The 22,156-nt window shown below is 42.7% G+C and overlaps 1 protein-coding gene across 1 annotated transcript in view; it reads right to left on the bottom strand.

Moving 5' to 3' along the window:
• Positions 1-2,352: 2,352 nt before the first annotated feature.
• The window catches only part of LOC124613005 (lachesin-like), a 539,970-nt gene continuing 520,166 nt past the window's right edge, over positions 2,353-22,156 (bottom strand). The window contains exon 9 of the mRNA XM_047141558.1: positions 2,353-3,480. Within this exon, the coding sequence (XP_046997514.1) occupies positions 3,395-3,480 (86 nt within the window). The 3' untranslated portion in view covers positions 2,353-3,394. The remainder of the gene's footprint in view (positions 3,481-22,156) is intronic.

Here is a 22,156-nt window from a genome sequence, read left to right as displayed (position 1 = left end):
CCACATAAACATACAGGGAGAGCCAGAAAGGACTTCACAACTTTGGAATCATACAGAAATTTACTGAGATAGAGTACAGACTCGGTAGTTGTGACATTTTATTGCGTCCAAACTCATGTTTCACATAAAAAGTGTCAAGTATCATTTTGGTTTGAAGTAACAGCCATTTGTGATGCGGCAAAGATCCCACCGGTAATCAATTTCTTCCCACACTCGTTGCAGCAAATCGGGCGTAACTTGTGTAACATCAGCTAGATTCGATTTTTCAGGTTGGTTAAACTGTTAGGAGAGTATACACTTGGTCATTAATGCAACCCCAGAGAAATAAATCCAGTGGTGCCAAGTCTGAAGAGCGAGGTAGACTTGCGATTGGTCCTTCGCGGCCAAGCCATCGACCAGGGAAGTGATTATCGAGGCAACCTCTCACTTCTGTGAGGAAATGTGTGCCAAGAGTAAATTGTAGGCCTGCTTGGAGGTTTTTTAGTGTATCAGGTACGAAATTTACGTCGAGCAGTTGCTGCAGAGTTCGTTTCACATAACCGAAACACACAGCGAGCACGCTCTGCACCAGTGAAAATAGAACTCTGCCCTACGTTGGCGCTCCTGATGGCGGAATGGGATACCGATGCACTAAGTGAGTCAAATTTGAGGTTGTTTGCTTCAAAATGACATGGCTACCGATTTTGTAAGTTATGTCAATAAGTTTCTATATAATTCCAAAGTAGTGTAGTCCGGTTTGACTCACCCCGTATTTTAACATGAAGCATACAAAACGTTTGGTTAACTGAAACATTCCACATTACAAAATTTGTCGTTAATATAGTTATGTACTGAGGTACCACACAAGAAGTTTGGCATAGCTAGTACCAGAAATACCGCGGACAGGATCATCGCTGCGCTCAAACATCACGCTGCCCGCAATAATCACGCTCTGTGGTGCGGCAGCGCCATCGGGAAGAGAGACTCTCGCTCAAATAACAGTGCACGAGCAGAAACTGTTTTGTCAGTTGCAAGTTGTAAGGCAGTCAGAGTCTTCCTAGGCGGTACCTTCAGACGTTCGTCGGGTCTTCAAGTCGTCGAGTGAGACTGGAACAGTGGCCGATAGATAGGCACTGGTTAGTATTCGGCGGAATCAGAACAGTGAATAGTATTGTTGTCTATGGATAGACTGCCTGCGTAGAAATTTAGCTTAAAACTGTTAGTTTGTATCTGTTCTTCGGATAGTACGTCAAGATAGATTAGTTTTCTTTCAGCTTTAGTTCAGACAACCTTATTTAGTTTGTGTTCAACGAAGGACAGATAGGCTACATCTGCATTCTGCAGTTGCTGTAATCACCGTTATGAAAGATGAGTAATGTACTTTTCACTTTTCTGTGTTAGTTCTACTGTGTTTGTGCTGCCTTAGAACCGACGCATCTGTCCTGGCAGGACACCTGCATTAGTCTTTTTCAGGGGCAGTGAGATTTTCATCAAAGTGGGCGCCCCCAGTGCATAGCAAATAATATATACGGGTCATGTAACTCACTTTGAGTGTGGAAAGGATATGTAACAACTTTTTAATAACTCGCTTCCAATTCGACGAGTTGCAGCTTGTTCATGAAAAGTAACAAACTGAAATACCTCCATTGCACTCTAATACCACTGCAAACACGAATACTAGTTCTTCTAATTGGTACATAAAAAACACATACATGAAATATTTAAATTGTGTCTTGAAGCTGCAATTATTTAGAGAATAATTTACATTTGGCTCTTGATAACTGTATCAGTATTGTCCATAGAAACATTTCATTCTGGAAATAGCGAAAATTTAAGATTCCTAAAAGGCGTGTACACTTAAATTACGATCATGCTAATCATTCTTTTTTTAAAGATTGAGGTCTCTAATTTTGTAGCTCTCATTCTGTTCTAAGTAAAGAACATGTTTCTTACACGCTTTTCTGCGCGATTGTGTACAGTCGGCATGGAGCAGTCAATGAACAGTGTTCCGTGCAATCAGTCGCCTATACGCAGATGTTTTAGATGTATTATCATAAGTGTGTTATCGTAAGTATACTTTAAGTTGCTATAGGTTTCAGAACTCTTCTGTAGTGACAAAGGGAGTTCTTATCACAAGCTTATTATCATAATAATGTACTCTTATAAAGATTGTGTTGTAACTGACTTGTAACCTCGATAGTGTCGTTAAGATTACATGACACTGTTATAAGCACCTATCAAATCATCCACTGGAGGAGGAAAGAAAACGTCGATCCAGTCAAATAAGATTACAGTAATCTTATATGCTGTGTTTACAAATAAAACGAAATGAAAGTACAAATTTACTGAGGCATGCTTAGAGAACACAGAATGTAATAAAATGCTTTATGATCCTTTTATTAGAAACTGTACGTGGTTTGTACATCTATGGCTAAGTGTATCGGACAAAACATACATCTCACAAATAATATTCCGGTTGTGGCACTTCCACGACTGACAGTTTGACATAATGAAATAATTGCCTTACAGCATTTTGGCAAAATAATAATAATAATAATAATAATAATAATAATAATAATTTCCTGAATTTGAAGTTGCAACATAAATACTGATAAGAGTCTTAAGGTTTTACCTACAACTTCCTTTGATGCTGCATAATGTAATGAGGTGAAGTTACAGTGCTATATGCTTGTCGAGGAGGAGGTTTCTATTCTCTCTAAACATGAAAGGCTTTACAAATTGAGTCTTAAAAGAATAACCTACAGGCGCCTGAGGCTTTCGTTGCACATAACTGTAGATATGATTTTGCCAAAACTTCTGATGTACTTAGTGTACGGCTGTTTTTTTCTTAAAGTGTCTTTCGTACCGTTCTGTCAACGACTTGCTACAAGACATTCCGTAATCCATAAAACATAAAAATACAGTTTATTGCATGCCATGTAATACTGCACCGCCACCAATTCTTTTTTCTTCCTGCCAACCATTTACCGTAGACTTTTATGGATGTACGTAGAATTTCATTCAATCTTGGGCGAATACTGAAAAAATATGCAATTGATGCAAATGACAGTCCTGAGAAACACTCACAACTGTGATTGGGGATTTCAGCGAAGTGTCTGATAAATATAAAAATTTATTCCTGTTATCTAAAAAGCTTCAGGTAACACTTCACTTTCGTCACAATATCGACAAGTCAACACTCTGCCTATCCGTCGCACCTACGCTCCAGCATTTTCGTCCACCTAGGGAAACTGAAGATTTCCCACTGATCGTTATGGATACTACTTCTTCATAGTCGTATTTATCGTGTGAACGTGGTTTCTTCCTGTCGCTGCTCTTCTTCCTGCGGTAGTGTGAAACCGCTTTTGCAGTCAGCTGATGACGACCACCTCCAGATGCAGAGTACCTCCCAGTCCTAGCAGGAAACCATCAGCAGCAGAAGCAGAACGGCGTGGCCCGGAAGCAGGGACACCGCTGGTGCGGCGCCGTCGTTGCTTGAGTCTGTAAAACAACAGAGTGTTGTCATGATACCCCAGGCCTTAACTGTAATGTGTAAGGACATATGTATACTCGTATGTATGATTTAAGGGGCTTTCAACAAGTAGCATAGCCTTATGTTGAGACTGAGATAACAGAATTGCGGTGGGGCAACATAAAAAAAATGCAGATAGATGTACTTAGTAATTCAACCAATATATTCCTGGGCCAATATATTCTGACTGGGGATTCCCCAAAGCTCAATCTTACGTTCACCGTTCATCTCATGTACGGAGTTTGATTCACTTACTTTATCAGTACCTCATTCCGCCACCAGGAGCGCCAGCGGAGAGCACAGTTAAAAATGGCTACTTTCACTGGTGCGGATTAGATTAGATTAGTACTTGTTCCATAGATCATGAATACGACACTTCGTAATGATGTGGAACGTGTCAGCTTAATAAAAGTTGTCTATGCAAGATATTACATTATACAAAATATTACATGACACTTAATATTTTTTTTGTGGGGGTTGGAGAAACTACCCACTTACTATATCCAAAAATTCATCTAATGAGTAGAAGGAGTTGCCATTAAGAAATTCTTTTAATTTCCTTTTAAATGCTATATGGCTATCTGTCAGTCTTTTGTTGCTATTAGGTAAGTGACCAAAGACTTTTGTGGCAGCATAATTTACCCCCTTCTGAGCTAAAGTTAGATTTAACCTTGAGTAGTGAAGATCATCCTTTGTCCTAGTGTTGTAGCCATGTACACTGCTATTACTTTTGAATTCGTATTGTTAATAACAAATTTCATATGTGAATACATGTATTGTGAGGCTACAGTGAAGATCTCTAACTCTTTAAATAAGTGTCTGCAGGACGATCTGGAATGAGCTCCAGTAATTATTCTGATTACACACTTTTGTGCAATGAACACTCTTTTACCCCAGAATATGATGCCATACGAAAGCAGAGAATGAAAATAGGTGTGGTAAGCTAATTTACTGAAATGTTTTTGTTGTTGTTGTTGTGGTCTTCAGTCCTGAGACTCGTTTGATGCAGCTCTCCGTGCTAATCTATCCTGTGCAAGCTCCTTCATCTCCCAGTACCTACTGCAACCTACATCCTTCTGAATCTGCTTAGTGTATTCATCTCTTGGTCTCCCTCTACGATTTTTACCTTCCACGCTGCACCCCAGTGCTAAATTTGTGATCCCTTGATGCCTCAGGACATGTCCTACCAACCGATCCCTTCTAGTCAAGTTGTGTCACAAACTTCTCCCCAATCCTATTCAATACCTCCTCATTAGTTACGTGATCTACCCACCTAATCTTCAACATTCTTCTGTAGCACCACATTTCGAAAGCTTCTATTCTCTTCTTGTCCAAACTATTTATTGTCCATGTTTCACTTCCATACACGGCTACACTCCATACAAATACTTTCAGGAACGCAAGAACGACTTCCTGACATTTAAATCCATACTCGATGTTAACAAATTTCTCTTCTTCAGAAACGCTTTCCTTGCTATTGCCAGTCTACATTTTATATCCTCTCTACTTCGACCATCATCAGTTATTTTGCTCCCCGAATAGCAAAACTCCTTTACTACTTTAAGTGTCTCATTTCCTAATCTAATTCCCTCAGCATCACCCGACTTAATTCGACTACATTCCATTATCCTCGTTTTGCTTTTGTTGATGTTCATCTTATACCCTCCTTTCAAGACACTGTCCATACCGTTCAACTGCTCTTCCAAGTCCTTTGCTGCCTCTGACAGAATTACAATGTCATCGGCGAACCTCAAAGTTTTTATTTCTTCTCCCTGGATATTAATACCTACTCCAAATTTTTCTTTTGTTTCCTTTACTGCTTGCTCAATATACAGTAACATCGGGGAGTAGACATCATTCCATTAGAACTACTGATGGCTTTGGGAGAGCCAGTCCTGACAAAACTCGACCACCTGGTGAGCAATATGTACGAGACAGGCGAAATACCCTCAGACTTCAAGAAGAATATAATACTGGGATGTAATCGCCAAAATTTGCAATGACCCTAATGGCATAAGTAGCTGAACTCAAACGTTACAGCAGATCCTCAGTGTGTTTTTTCCAGTTCAACCCCTCATCAACGCATAAACCTAGAAATTTTGGATATTGTACCTTTGCTACCGATTTCTGATCGAAGTCTATATTTATTAATGGTGTCATTCCATTTCCTGTGAGGAACTGTATATACTGTGTTTTGTCAAAGTTTAATGAGAGCCCATTTGCAGAGAACCACTTAATGATTTTCTGAAAAACATCGTTTACAATTTCACCAGTTAATTCTTGTCTGTTGGGTGTGATAGCTATACTTGTATCATCGGCAAAAAGTACCAGATTTGCATCTTCGTGAATATAGAATGATAAGTCATTAATATATATTAAGAACAGCAGAGGACCCAAGACCTAACCTTGTGGCAGCCCATTCTTGATTGTTCCCCAGTTTGAGAAATCACCAATTTTTTGCATATTATTTGAACTGCTTATTTCAACTTTCTGCACTCTTCCAGTTAGGTATGATTTTAACCATTTGAGCACTGTCCCATTCACACCACAGCACTTGAGCTTACCTAGAAGTATTCCATCCTCGCTGTACGTTTTAGTTTCATGACAAGAACTCTGCAACAACTGTTCGGCGTAAATTTCGCACCGAATATACTGCGGAACCCCCAGGCAGGCCTACAATTTAATCTTGACCTAAGAACTTTGTTCAGACGACTTATTCACTACGACACGATAAATCACCAGGTCATACGCGTGCTTACGATTATGTCGAACAAGTTAGGGAGAGCTTAGTTTGCAGTCCACAAAAATCATCGCGACATACGTCTCGAAAGACTGGCATTCATTTCTTCAAAAGACTGTTTGGCGAGTACTACGTAGACGTTTACACTTGAAACCATACAATTCACATTGGCACAGGACGATAGTGATGCAGATACGGTTGCTCGTGGAGAAATCTGTGTGAAAAATGTTGGATCAGATGGAAAACGACGAGACATACCTGAACACAGTAATCTTCAGCGATGAGTCAACATTTCATATCAGTGGCATGGTGAACACCCACAACTGCAAAATATGGGCAGCGAATATTCACAAGCCATCCTGAAAAATGTTCATGACAGGCCCGAAGTTAATGTGTTTTGTGCCGCTAGCAAACTGAAAATGTACTGCCCTTTCTTCTACATAGAGAAAACTGTCACTGGGATTGTGTATCTGGATATTCTTGAAAACTTACTAATTTCACAGACCGATCAAGATCACCGAGATGCAATGCTGCACCACCTCATTTCCTTAAGGAAGTTCAAGGTGTCCTAGATAATCGATTCCCAGGTCGCTGGATTGGTCACCTCGTTCCCCAGACTTGACACCACTAGATTTTTTCCTCTGCGGGTTCATTAACGACAGTGCGTACGTCAGTCCGTACCAAACAATTTAGCCGACCTGAAAAATCGAATCTATGCTGACGTTGCACAAGTTATGGCAGATTTTCTGCGGCAAGTGTGGGAAGAAATTGCTTTACCGATTGGATGTCTGCCGCATCACAAATGGCAGTTACATCGAACCAAAATAACACTTGACAGTTCTATGTGAAACTTGAGGTTGTTTACTACAAAATAAAACATCTACCGATTCTGTAAGTTATCTCAATAAACTCCTATATCACTCCAATGCTGTAAGGTCCTTTTTAACTCTGTATGTTATCTTCCGTATAACATACGACAAGCAGAATTAGTTCTTTTTGCAGAAGACACTAGCGTTGTGATCAGTCCAAGATCACGTACAGGGATGTAAACAAAATTGTTAAAAGTATCATTAACTGCTTTCCTCTTTTTCTCTGAATAGTAGCAACCTCAGTTTTAAAAAGTCACAAGATATTCAGGAGTGCACATCTAGGGGTACTACATCAATGAGAAGTGTAACACATGGCGAGGAGATAACAAATGGGTAGGAAACTTCGGAATTCTTAACTGGCCATATGGACGAGAATTTAAAATGCAAAAAGCACAAAACGACTTATTTCAGCCACATTTTCAGTTAGAAATGTTGGGAAGAGGCTAATCAGTCAGTTTACACAGTTTGTGTACTTTCATTAAGTACAACATATGGAGCAACGTTGTGGGGAAACTCATGTTTAATAAAGAAAGTTCAAAATGGTTCAAATGGCTCTGAGCACTATGCGACTCAACTGCTGAGGTCATCAGTCGCCTAGAACTTAGAACTAATTAAACCTAGCTAACCTAAAGACAGCACACAACACCCAGCCATCACGAGGCAGAGAAAATCCCTGACCCCGCCGGGAATCGAACCCGGGAACCCGGGCGTGGGAAGCGAGAACGCTACCGCACGACCACGAAATGCGGGCAATAAAGAAAGTCTTCATTGCGCAAAAAGGTGTTGTAACAAAAATATGCCGTGCTCACCAACGATCATCTTGTAGAAATCTGTATATGGAGTTGGGCGTTCTGACTACTGGTTCACAGTATATTCAGTCCTAATGAAATTTTTTGTAAAAAAATGAACAATTATGAACATAGTTCCAATACCAGAAGGACAAATGACAGTCACTACTCCACATCAGAGTTGTCTGTAGCACAAAAATGTGGTGCACAATGCTGCAACAAACATTTTTGACCACTTACCCAGCGATATAAAATGTCTGACCGACAGCAAAGTAAATTTTGTAAATAACATGAGAAAGTTTCTTCTTGTCATAACCTATTCCGTAGTAGAATTTCATTATTGTAATGTGTAAATGGTGGTGGGTAGGAATCATGAACATACATCTGCATATCTTTCGTTCCATTTTTTTTTTTTAAAAAAAAAAAAAAAAAAAAGGAAAACGAGACTAACTTTCAGAATGTGACGATGTGTACAAATTGATTTGCGATCACATAATTACGATTTACCGTGCCAAATCATCCATGGAACATGAAACGAACTAACTAACTAGCTAACTAACTCGTGATATGCACGGTACGGCAGTGTGAGTTTGCTTAACGTGCCTGCAACAACGTGTGTATGTGCCAGACCAGAATCACTAACTTTTATCTCACATTAGAAACTGAAATACACGGTATTATTGCTGAACAATATTCATTTCATATTTAATTCTGAACCAGCTTTGTATATTCTAGGCTTTCATCAGACAAATTAAGACTGTACAGACTGTCCACACATCATCAGAAAAAATTACTATGTGTGCAAAAATTGTTATTTCCAAACTTGTGAGACCATTTTACGACCGTATATACGAAAGATGCAAATCTGTGTGGTAAGGTTTGTTTCACCATACCTTCTTTGTGTCTATTTCAATGTAATTAGCAGCATGCTTAATGACAAAGTTTGTGTATAGTTGACAAACCTTAATCAATAAAATTATAGCTTATCTAGTACAAATTATTTACATTAGTCTGTGAATTGGTTAGGGATTAATACTCATACATGTTAAGAGTTTAAAATGTTCATAATTACGCAATATTTCTTAGTTTGTACTCATCCAAAACTGAGGCTCTGCAATTTGTGTTCTTCGTATATATAGTCGTAAAATAGTCACAGATCTTTTTAAGAAATCTTTATACAGATAGAGGCTGTCTTTGACGCTAGGTAGACTGTATGACCAATTTTTAATTGTCCTATTATGGTCAAGAAAGCCGAAAGCGGTTCACGGCTAAATGTAAAATAAATATTATGGAAGAATTATATTTTGAATTTCAGTTTTTTATCACAAAGTATGTTAAGAAAAATTACCGCTGACAGCTGGAAAAATTATTCTTTTATTGATAAACAATACCTAAAGCCGCATCATCAGGTGCAACAATTGTAAAAGGTCATAGGGGTACCAATCACTCCTAGTCAAGATATACCACATCAAAAAACGTTTTGCATCACCCGGGTTTCCAGAACTCCAGAAGATAGACGTTGACTGTCGATATTGTCCCTTTGACTGTTCAAAGATGTCACTAAACCCGCCCAGAGATGTAAACAACCATGTATGAGCAGCGCCTATTAGACGGAGGGTATCTGACAGCCGATCAGTTCCAATCATTCCACCAAGAAGGAAGTACACAGCTCATGTTGTCTGTAGTTCAGCCATGCCTAGACAGTCAAGACCGCGGTTCGATCGAGTCCGCATTGTTACTTTGTGCCAGGAAGGGCTCTCAACAAGGGAGGTGTCCAGGCGTCTCGGAGTGAACCAAAGCGATGTTGTTCGGACATGGAGGATATACAGAGAGACAGGTTACTGTCGATAACATGCGTCGGACAAGCCACCCAAGGGCTACTATTGCAGTGGATGACCGCTACCTATGGATTGTGGCTCGGAGGAATCCTGACAGAAACGCCAGCATGTTGAATAATGATATTCTGCAGCCACAGGACGTCGTGGTACGACTCAAACTGTGCTGAATAGGCTGCATGATACGCAACTTCACTCTCGACGTCCATGGTGAGGTCAATCTTGCAAACACGACACCTTGCAGTGTGGTACATATGTTCCCAACAACATGCCGAATGGACCGCTCAGGATTGGCATCATGTTCTCTTCACCGATGAGTGTCGCATACGCCTGCAACCAGACAATTGTCAGAGACGTGTTTGGACGCAACCAGGTAAGGCTAAACGCCTTAGACACACTGTCTAGCGAGCGCAGTAAGGTGGAGGTTCCCTGCTGTTTTTTAGCATTTGTGGTGCCGACGTACGCCGCTGGTGGTCAAGGAAGGCGCCGTAACGGCTTCACGATATGTGTATGCCATCCTCCGACCGATATTGCAACCATATCGGCAGCATATTGGCGAGGCATTCGTCTTCATGGACGACAATTCGCGTCAGCATCGTGCATATCTTGTGAATGACTTCCTTCAGGGTAACGACATCGCTCGACTGGAGTGGCCAGCATGCTCTCCAGACATGAAATTAATTAAAAATGCGTGGAAGCTACAAAATAAGGATAACACTCTTTTTCTTATAACTACGGTCGCCTCAGTTTTCATGTCGGTAACTTTCGTACCACTAATCCATACCTCACAACCGACTGCTACGGTCTTTTCTTTACCAGAAAGACGCTTGACAGTCACCTGTCTTTTATGGAACACCAACTTAATCGTTTTAAATAAATGAATTTTCACAAAGTAACTGAACCAATGTAAGACTTTTCCCTAAGTTCTACTTTTATTAGTCTTAGGTACTAGGTGATTTAGACGTAGCGGTTGATAATGGAAGCAACACCAGAAAAATCAAGACTCGTTCATAGGCTCAGTTGACCTTAAAAAACCAGTCGACAGTGTCAACTGGCGCAAGATGTTTGAAATTCTGAGAAGAGTATGGGTAAGCTATAAGGAAAATCGGGTCATATACAGTATGTACAAGAACCAAGATGGAATAATAACACTGAAATATAAAGAACAAAGTGCTAGGATTAAAAAGGGCGTAAGACAAATGTGTTGTCTTTTGCCCCTTCCGTTCACTCTATACATCTACATTTACGTGATTACTCCGCTATACACAATTAAGTGCCTGGCAGAGGGTTCATGAACCACCTTCAAGCTGTCTCTTTACCGTTCCACTCTAGAACGGCGCATGAGAAACGCTAGCATTTAAATTTTTCTGTACGAGCACTGATTTATTTTATCCTGATGATCATTTCTCCCTACGTAGGTGGGTGCCAACAGAATGTGATTGAAATTTCTTGAGAATATCCTGTCGCAACGAAAAACGCAATTGTTTTAATGATCGTCACTCCAATTCACGTATCATGTCTGTGACACTATCTCTCCTATTTCGCGATAAAACAAAACGAGCTGCCCTTCTTTGAAATTTTTCAATATCATCCGTCAGTCCCAGCTGACGCGGATCCCACACAGCACAGCAACACTCCAGAATAGGGCGGACAAGTGTGGTGTAAGCTGTCTCTTTAGTTGTGTTCTGCCAATGAATCGTAGTCTTTGATTTTACTCTACCGACAACATTACTTATGTGGTCGTTCCAGTTTATGTTATTTGTAATTCTAATCGCTAAGTCTTTAGTTGAATTTACAGCCTTTAGATTTGTGTAACTTATCGCATAATCGAAATTTAGCGGATTTCTTCTAGTACCCATGTGAATAACTTCACACTTTTCTTTATTCAGGGTCAATTGCCACTTTTCGCACCACAGAGATATCGTATCTAAATCATTTTTCAATTCGCTTTGGTCATCTGATGACTTAACAAGTCGGTAAATGACAGCATCATCTGCAAATAATCTAAGAGGGCAACTCAGATTGTCTCCTATGGCGTTAATCTAGATCAGGAACAATAGAGGGCCTCTAACACTTCCTTGGGGAACGCCGGATAATACTTCTATTTTACTTGATGACTTTCCGTCTGTTACTACGAACTGTGACCTTTTTGACACGAAATCACGAATGCAGTCGCACAACAGAGGCGATATTCCATAGGCACACAGTTTTGTTAGAAGATGCTTGTGAGGAACGGTGTCGAAAGTCTTCTGGAAACCTAAAGATATGGAATCAATTTGACATCCGCTGTCGATAGCACTCATTACTTCATGAGTACAAAGAGTTAGTTGTGTTTCGCAGGAACGATGTTTCCTGAATCCGTCTTGACTATGTTTCATTACTTCATGAGTACAAAGAGTTAGTTGTGTTTCGCAGGAACGATGTTTCCTGAATCCGTCTTGACCATGTTTCAATAAATCGTTTTCTTCGAGGCACTTCATAATGCTCGAATACAGTATATGTTCCAAAACCCTACTGCAAATCGACGTTAGTGATATAGGCCTGTAATTCCTATTTCCCTTTTTGGGTATTGGTGTGACTTGAGCAATTTTCCCGGTCTTTAGGTACATATCTTTCTGTGAGTGAGTGGTTGTATATAATTGCTAAATATGGAGCTATTTTATCAGCATACTCTGAGAGGAACCTGACTGGTGTACAATCTGGACCAGAGGCCTTGCCTTGATTAAGTGATTTAAGCTGCTTTGCGACACCGAGGATATCTACTTCTACGTTTCTCATCTTGGCAGTTGTTCTTGATTTGAATTCAGGTGTATTTATTTCGTCTTCTTTGGTGAAGGAGTTTCGGAAAAACATGTTTAATAACTCTGCTTTAGTGACACTGTCATCAATGACTTCACCGTTGTCATCGCGCAGTGAAGGTATTGATTGCGTCTTGCTACTGGTGTGCTTTACATACGACCAGAATATCTTTGGGTTTACTGCCAGATTCCGAGACATAGTCTCGTTTTGGAAATTATTAAAAGCATCTCTGATTGAAGCACGTGCTATATTTCGAACTTCTGCAAAACTTTACCAATCTTGGGGATTTTGCGCTCTTTTAAATTTGGCATGCTTTTTTCGTTGCTTCTGCAACAGCGATCCGTCCATTTTGTGTACCATCAGGGATCAGTATCACCTACTTTTATAATCTTGGGGATTTTGCATTCTTTTAAATTTGGCATGCTTTTTCCGTTGCTTCTGCAACAGAGATCTGATTCGTTTTGTGTACCATTGGAGATATGTATCACTATTTATGTGGTATATATCTCTCAATTACCGTCGATACAGTCTCTTTCCACCTCTTTTCTACGCTTACGTGATCAGATCGGAAGGAGTGGAGACTATACATCGAAGAAGCAATGATGGAAATAAAAAACAGGCTTATGAGAGGAATTCAGATTCAATGTGGAAGGATATCAATGACAGGATTCGCTGATGACATTGATGTCTTCAGTAAAAGAGAAGAACGATTAGAGGATCTGTTGAACAGAGTGAACAATCTAATGGGTACAGAATATGGACTGGGAGTAAACCGAATGAAAATAATGCGAAGTAGTAGAAGTGAGAACAGCAAGAAACTTGACATCAGTATTGGTGATCATGAAATAGATTAATTTACAGAAGTGTGCTGCGTAGACAGCAAAATAACCCATGACGGAAGAAACAAAGAGAATATAAAACGGAGACTAGCACTGGCAGTACGGACATTCCTGCCTAAGACTAGTAGTATTAAACACAGTCCTTAATCTGAAGAAGGAATTTGTGAGAGTGTACGTTTAGGACACAGCGTTTAACAGTAGTAAGATATGGTTCAAATGGCTCTGAGCACTATGGGACTGAACTTTTGAGGTCATTAGTCCCCTAGAACTTTGAACTAGTTAAACCTAACTAACCTAAGGACATCACAAACATCCTTGCCCGAGGCAGGATTCGAACCTGCGACCGTAGCGGTCTTGCGGTTCCAGACTGCAGCGCCTTTAACCGCACGGCCACTTCGGCCGGCTAGTGAGATATGGACTATGGGAAAATCGGATCAGAAGAGAATGGAAGTATCTGAGATGTGATTGTTCTACAGAAGAATGCTGAAAATTAGTTCTACTGGTAAGGTATGGATTGAGGAGGGTTTTCGCAGAACTGGCGATTATATGGAAAACACAGACAATAAGAAGGTACGGGATGTAGGACATCTATTAAGATATCGGGGAATGACTTCCATGGTACAAGAGGCAGCTGTACAGGATAAAAACTGTGAAGGAAGAAAGAGATCGGAATACATCTAGCACATAATTGAGGGCGTAGGTGGAAGTGCTACTTGGAGATGAAGAGGTTGGCACAGGAGAGGATTTCGTGGCGGGCTGCATCAAACCTGTCAGAAGACAAAATATTGGGAGACGCGAGAGGCGTTTGTTATAATAGTCGTGAATTCGTCCGCGTGGGTAAACGTCGGAGAAAATCAAGATGACATAGCCACTGAATTTGATTGATACGTCACTAGACTGTCAGCAACATAAAAGACGATTTGAGATAGGAGTGGAATATCGCCAATAGCGCGATTTCACGTTTCCATAGATTATTTCAGAAAAGAAGAAACCTTCAGCGGCCATACTTACAAAAGTACGATAGAATAACGGGGAATCGAAAGCTCCGTCTTGCGGAAACGAGTCCAGAGTGTTACCACCAAGTGAATTTCTTCAGCGCACGCACTTATGGTATTTCCCAAATTTATTGTAACCACTAGTGTGCTAAATACAGCATATAACTATGAATATATTCTGTCCACTTTTTTTTTATTTTTTTCGGGTTACTCCACCCGGCCCTTCAGAAATTGTTTCTCGCCTATGTGATCGATGATCCAGCGTTCTTCACTCTGGCCTGCCGTCACTGAGTCTTTGCATGCGACCTTTAGGAGGCTTCTCCCGTCTTATGTAACACACTCGCTGCTGTCGCGTTGTGTGATTGATGGCCTCATTAAAGAGATTTATCGCAGATTCTCCTCTACATTGTTCACTTTAGTTGAAGCTATATTTTAGTCCAATCATATTGCTCTTGTTCCACTGGGCCCTTTTTCCTAGTACCTAGTACACAACGTCTGACAGAAATGAAACATGACTGTTCGTGGTACTAGATGAAAAATAAAGGTCACAGTCCAATGTCGAAATAGACTCTTGCATTAATACGCCGTATAATGTAGCCTCCTAGTCTATCAGTCTGAGTTCTTTTATGGTCATGTGTACTTATTTCCAGGAGAGAAAGGTGCTGCGCCTTCAAGGACAAGGTAATTTTATTGACAAGTGAGGTGACAGATAGCTCACATTGCAGGACTACATGATAACAAGTTCAGACCAAATGAAACATACGTGTCAAGTAAAGCACGTCCAACTGCTGAGGTCATCAGTCCCCTAGAACTTAGAACTACTTAAACCTAACTAACCTAAGGACATCACACACATCCATGCCCGAGGCAGGATTCGAACCTGCGACCGTAGCGGTCGCACGGTTCCAGACTGTAGCGCCTAGAACCGCTCGGCCATCCCGGCCGGCGCCGACGTGTATTCTCTCATACAAGCTATAATAGAGGTGGTGAGTGGCATTTTGACCAAAGCAATTTAAGCCTTTTGTTGCACTTCTGCAATTGTTCTAGAAGCCCCTGGGAAGTGAGTAAATTCACTTTTGATGGTGTCCCGTATGTATTCAGCTGGTGAGAGATCTGGTGACCTTACTGGCCAGGGCCGTTGTTGCACACTACGAAGAACACGTTGTGTCGAAGCAGAAATTTGTATGTTGCACACTACGAAGAACACGTTGGGTCTAAGCAGAAATATGTAGATGTTCATAGTCCTGCCGGAGAAGCACATCAACTGCCTGTCGAACGAATGGCAGTAGGATGGAGAAAACAGCCTTTGAAAAGGTAGTGTGCACTGGTTGCTTTACCTTGCACCGAATGTGACGGCGATTTATGACTGGAGACTCCCAGTACCATGAAGCCTGGGATGGGACCTGTGTGTTGTGGGCGAATTCACTTTGAAGTAGGCAGCCCACCAAACATACACCATAACCGATTACGTCCATCATTCGTATAAGACAGAACCTGCTCTCATTACCGAAGACAACAGAGCGCAATTCTACCCCTCAGTCAGCTCTTTCACGACACCGGAGTAGCCATACTTCTCGTTGTTGTGGTGTCAGTGGTAGCGTGCCCAGGGACAGATGTGATCTCAATTCTGCTGCAAGCAGGCGGCTAGCAATGGTCCCTGATGAAACAGCAGGTGCATCATGCGCACGGATTTCGTCGCTGGATGATGTTCGATTGGCCACCGCTGCTATCACACACAATGCGCCGATCTCGACATGAATCTGTACTATGCAGACGTCCAGAGCCACAGAGAGATTCTTCCCAACATGTGCAGCAATCCATCGATACCTCTGTATAGCTTCCTGCAGGCCTACAATGCGATCTCGTTCAAATGGCTTGAGCTGTTCAACAGGGAGTACGTACTCGTCTGTGGCGCATGGTTGCACTCCAGAATTAAAATTGCAATCACTGTTCTCCTTTTAACACAGCATAGTTAGTGCCTGCAGCGTCTAAACTGCACGTTAACAGACAAGCCTCCTGAATCCCTCTGATTGCCGAGGACCATGACAGTGAAATCACTAACATCACAACCGCTCGAATGCACATTTGATACGCAGGTGCCGCTGAACACAGTCACTGAGGGTGTTGAATTTCTGCGCGCAGCGTGCAGGGCGATTTTTTTCACCGTGTACGAACTCTAGGGATTGATCGATAGGAGGATACGGAAAAAAAGGTCGAATGAACTTATTTCCGGAAAGGAATTTTTCCACGCTAGATACCATTTTATTTTCTTCAGGATACTTGTTTCTCGCCTACGTGATCGATGATCCAGCTTTCTTAACTCTGTTAATTTCACTATGTGCATACATTGTTACAGAGACTGTGGTTTAATACGCTCTGTAGCCACAGTCATACACTCCTGGAAATGGAAAAAAGAACACATTGACACCGGTGTGTCAGACCCACCATACTTGCTCCGGACACTGCGAGAGGGCTGTACAAGCAATGATCACACGCACGGCACAGCGGACACACCACGAACCGCGGTGTTGGCCGTCGAATGGCGCTAGCTGCGCAGCATTTGTGCACCGCCCCCGTCAGTGTCAGCCAGTTTGCCGTGGCATACGGAGCTCCATCGCAGTCTTTAACACTGGTAGCATGCCGCGACAGCGTGGATGTGAACCGTATGTGCAGTTGACGGACTTTGAGCAAGGGCGTATAGTGGGCATGCGGGAGGCTGGGTGGACGTACCACCGAATTGCTCAACACGTGGGGCGTGACGTCTCCACAGTACATCGATGTTGTCGCCAGTGGTTGGCGGAAGGTGCACGTGCCCGTCGACCTGGGACCGGACCGCAGCGATGCACGGATGCATGCCAAGACCGTAGGATCCTACGCAGTGCCGTAGGGGACCGCACCGCCACTTCCCAGCAAATTAGGGACACTGTTGCTCCTGAGGTATCGGCGAGGACCATTCGCAACCGTCTCCATGAAGCTGGGCTACGGTCCCGCACACCGTTAGGCCGTCTTCCGCTCACGCCCCAACATCGTGCAGCCCGCCTCCAGTGGTGTCGCGACAGGCGTGAATGGAGGGACGAATGGAGACGTGTCGTCTTCAGCGATGAGAGTCGCTTCCGCCTTGGTGCCAATGATGGTCGTATGCGTGTTTGGCGCCGTGCAGGTGAGCGCCACAATCAGGACTGCATACGACCGAGGCACACAGGGCCAACACCCGGCATCATGGTGTGGGGAGCGGTCTCCTACACTGGCCGTACACCACTGGTGATCGTCGAGGGGACACTGAATAGTGCACGGTACATCCAAACCGTCATCGAACCCATCGTTCTACCATTCTTAGACCGGCAAGGGAACTTGCTGTTCCAACAGGACAATGCACGTCCGCATGTATCCCGTGCCACCCAACGTGCTCTAGAAGGTGTAAGTCAACTACCCTGGCCAGCAAGATCTCCGGATCTGTCCCCCATTGAGCATGTTTGGGACTGGATGAAGCGTCGTCTCACACGGTCTGCACGTCCAGCACGAACGCTGGTCCAACTGAGGCGCCAGGTGGAAATTGCATGGCAAGCCGTTCCACAGGACTACATCCAGCATCTCTACGATCGTCTCCATGGGAGAATAGCAGCCTGCATTGCTGCGAAAGGTGGATATACACTGTACTAGTGCCGACATTGTGCATGCTCTGTTGCCTGTGTGTATGTGCCTGTGGTTCTGTCAGTGTGATCATGTGATGTATCTGACCCCAGGAATGTGTCAATAAAGTTTCCCCTTCCTGGGACAATGAATTCACGGTGTTCTTATTTCAATTTCCAGGAGTGTAGTATGTGTTGAAAATGGTTTCCAAGTGCCTCAATGCCGGCGATTTGTAGCCGAGCGATTCTAGGCGGTTCGGTCTGGAACCGTGCGACAGCTACGGTCGCAGGATCGAATCCTGCCTAGTTCATATGTGTGTGATGTCTTTAGGTTAGTTAGGTTTAAGTAGTTCTAAGTTCTAGGGGACTGATGACCTCAGAAGTTAAGTCCCATAGTGCTCAAAGCCATTTGAGTTTTTTGTGCCTCAACCCGTGCGTGTAAGCGCCGTAGTATGTTCTGTCCCACACGTTCACATCGGCCATTTTGCAACCAAACAGTGTCAAAGGCAGTGCCTCCACACCTGGAATTGGCTCTGCGTACACTATGCTTTTGAGATGGCCCCGTAATCAGAAATCGCACAGGTTGCTACCCGGTAAACGACCAGGCCATGCAACTGAACCTCCTCGTCCGATCCATTAACCAGGGAAGACACCACTGAGATGTGTCCAGTCGTTAACGGCGAAGTGAGCTGGAGTATCATCATGTAGCAGCCACATAACCCTCCGAATCATCAATGGCACTTTTCCCAGCAGGGGAGGGAAAGTCACCCGCAAGAAAATCCGATAGTTCCGGCCTGTTAGGTGATGTGGGAGGAAGATTGATTCTAAGTGCGGTCGCCAATTTTCCCGGCCCACACATTCCAGCTGCACCGATGCTGATGATTGTCTGTCACCATACCATGGAGGTCCTGCATACTATACCACGGATGACGGTTATGAAAGCTGAAGATATCAATCTCCACGTAAAGGTGGCCTCATCTGTGATGGATGACACAAATCCAGCAATCGTGGTTGCCTGGTGAAGAAACCAATGACAAAACTGCTCCCATTGTGGAAAGTATGTCGCTAGTAAGCCCTGCATACGCTATAAGTGATAAGGATAGTAACAATTGTCATTGAGAATGTTCCACACGGTCGTCTGGCTTATCCTCTTTTGGTTGGCCAACTGCCTGGTACTGACAGGGCAGTCGCCTTCCACTGTGTTAGTCACTTTTTCTCCAAGTCTGGTTTGTGAACAATTCAGGTACGTCCTTCATGATTTCCTGCTTCCTGAAATAACACTGTCTCAGACAAACGGCGAAACACTTTTGCAAATATTGAATACTGTGGTTGTTGAAACCATGCGTACTGTAACTATGACTGCAAGGAACAGCGCGTATTAAACCACAGTCTCTGTAACGAAGTATGATCGAATAAATGGTCCTTAGCATAAAATCCGTACATTTCCAGACATTAGATCGTTTTGGTTCCGTATCCTCTCATCGTTCAATCCCTATCGTTTCTACATGGTGGAAAAAATCACCCTGTATATACACTGAGGTGACAAAAATATGGGATACCTCCTAGTATCGTGTCGGACCTCCTTTTAGCCCTAGCAGTGCAGCAGTTCGACGTGACATGGACTCAACAAGTCGTTGGAAGTCCCTTGTAGAACTACTGAGCCAGGCCGCGTCTATAGCCATCCATAACTGCGAAAATGTTGCCCGTGCAGGATTTTTGGTACGAACTGACCTCTAGGTTATGTTCTGTAAATCTTCGATGGGATTCATGTCGGGCGATGTGAGTCCCATAATCATTCGTTCGAATTGTCCAGAATAATCCAAAAACCAATCGCGTTAAGTTGTGGGCCAGTTAGATGACACATTGTCACTATAAAAATTACAGTGTTTTTGGGAATACGAAGTCCATGAATGGCTAGACATGATCTCCAGGTAACCGAACACAGGCATTTTCATAAGCAATGAAAGCTTCATTTGAGCCAGAGGACCCCATCCATTTCATGTAAATACAGCCTACACCTTTATGGAGCCACCAACAGCTAATACAGTGCCTTGTTGATAACTTGGCACCATGGTTCCTTGGGGTCGGTGTCAACGTAGAACACTGACATCAGCTCTTACCATGTGGAATCGGCACTCATGTGACCAGGCCACCGTTTTCAAGTCGTCTAGGCCCCAACCGGAATGGTAACGATCCCGAGACAAACATTAGACATATTGTGTTGTTAGCGAAAGGCGCCCGCATTGGTCGTCTGCTGCCGTAGCCCATTAACGCCGTATTTCACCACACTGTCCAATTAGATGAGTTCGTCGTACGCCGATATCTGCGTTTATTTCATGCAGTGTTAGCAGTGACAACTCTACGGAAACGTCGCTGCTCTCGGTCGTTAAGTGAAGGCCGTCGGCAACTACGTTGTCCGCTGTGAGATGTAATGCCTGAAATTTTGTGTTCACGGTACACTATTGACACTGTGGATTTCGGAATACTGAGTTCCCTATCGATTTCCTAAATGGAATGTCCCATGCGCATAGCTCCATCTACCATTCAACGTTCAAAGTCTGTGAATTCCCGTCGCGCGGCCATTATTACGTCGAAAAACATTTCACATGAATCACCCAAGTACAAATGACAGCTCCGCCATTGCACTGCCACTTTATACCTTGTGTGCGCGATACTATCGCCATCTGCATATGTACATGTCGCCATCACATGACTTTAGTCAGAAAGTAACAGCCTCAGGGACTGTGCTGAGCGCTATTTACAGGGTGCCTCCAAAAATACCGACAAGCTCTAGGGACGGGTTCGTTACACCAAAACAAGAAATAAAATCTCTAGTAAACAAGGGCCGGGAGATACGGAAGATTTCAATTAGTTTACATCATGGTCAGACAGAGATTCCGAAATCAGATACTGGATTGTAAGGCGTACCCAGGAGCAGATATAGACTCAGATCACAATATAGTAGTGATGAAGAGTAGGCTGAAGTTCAAGACATTAATCAGGAAGAATCAATACGCAAAGATGTGGGATATGGAAGTACTAAGGAATGACGAAATACGTTTGAAGTTCTCTAACTATATAGATACAGCAATAAGGAATAGCGCAGTAGGCAGTACAGTTGAAGAGGAATGGACATCTCTAAAAAGGGCCATCACAGAAGTTGGGAAGGAAAACATAGGTACGAAGAAGGTAGCTGCGAAGAAACCATGGGTAAAGGAAGAAATACTTCAGTTGATTGATGAAAGGAGTGAGTACAAACATGTTCCGGGAAAATCAGGAATACAGAAATACAAGTCGCTGAGGAATGAAATAAAGAGGAAGTGCAGGGAAGCTAAGACGAAATGGCGGCAGGAAAAATGTGAAGACATCGAAAAAGATATGATTGTCGGAAGGACAGACTCAGCATACAGGAAAGCCAAAACAACCTTTGGTGACATTAAAAGCAACGGTGGTAACATTAAGAGTGCAACGGGAATTCCACTGTTAAATGTAGAGCAGAGAGCGGATAGGTGGAAAGAATACATTGAAAGCCTCTATGAGGGTGAAGATTTGTCTGATGTGATAGAAGAAGAAACAGGAGTCCATTTAGAAGAGATAGGGGATCCAGTATTAGAATCGGAATTTAAAAGAGCTTTGGAGGACTTACGGTCAAATAAAGCAGAAGGGATAGATAACATTCCATCAGAATTTCTAAAATCATTGGAGGAAGTGGCAACAAAACGACTATTCACGTTGGTGTGTAGAATATATGAGTCTGGCGACATACCATCTGACTTTCGGAAAAGCATCATCCACACAATTCCGAAGACGGCAAGAGCTGACAAGTGCGAGAATTATCGCACAATCAGCTTAACAGCTCATGCATCGAAGCTGCTTTCAAGAATAATATACAGAAGAATGGAAAAAAAAATTGAGAATGCGCTAGATGACGATCAGTTTGGCTTTAGGAAAAGTAAAGGGACGAGAGAGGCAATTCTGACGTTACGGCTAATAATGGAAGCAAGGCTAAAGAAAAATCAGGACACGTTCATAGGATTTGTCGACCTGGAAAAAGCGTTCGATAATATAAAATGGTGCAAGCTGTTCGAGATTCTGAAAAAAGTAGGGGTAAGCTATAGGGAGAGACGGGTCTTATACAATATGTACAACAA

This window comes from Schistocerca americana, chromosome 4 (assembly GCF_021461395.2).
Source record: "Schistocerca americana isolate TAMUIC-IGC-003095 chromosome 4, iqSchAmer2.1, whole genome shotgun sequence".
Taxonomy (NCBI): domain Eukaryota; kingdom Metazoa; phylum Arthropoda; class Insecta; order Orthoptera; family Acrididae; genus Schistocerca; species Schistocerca americana.
Note: the sequence above shows the minus strand (reverse complement) of the source record. Positions and strands in the feature narration are given on the sequence as shown.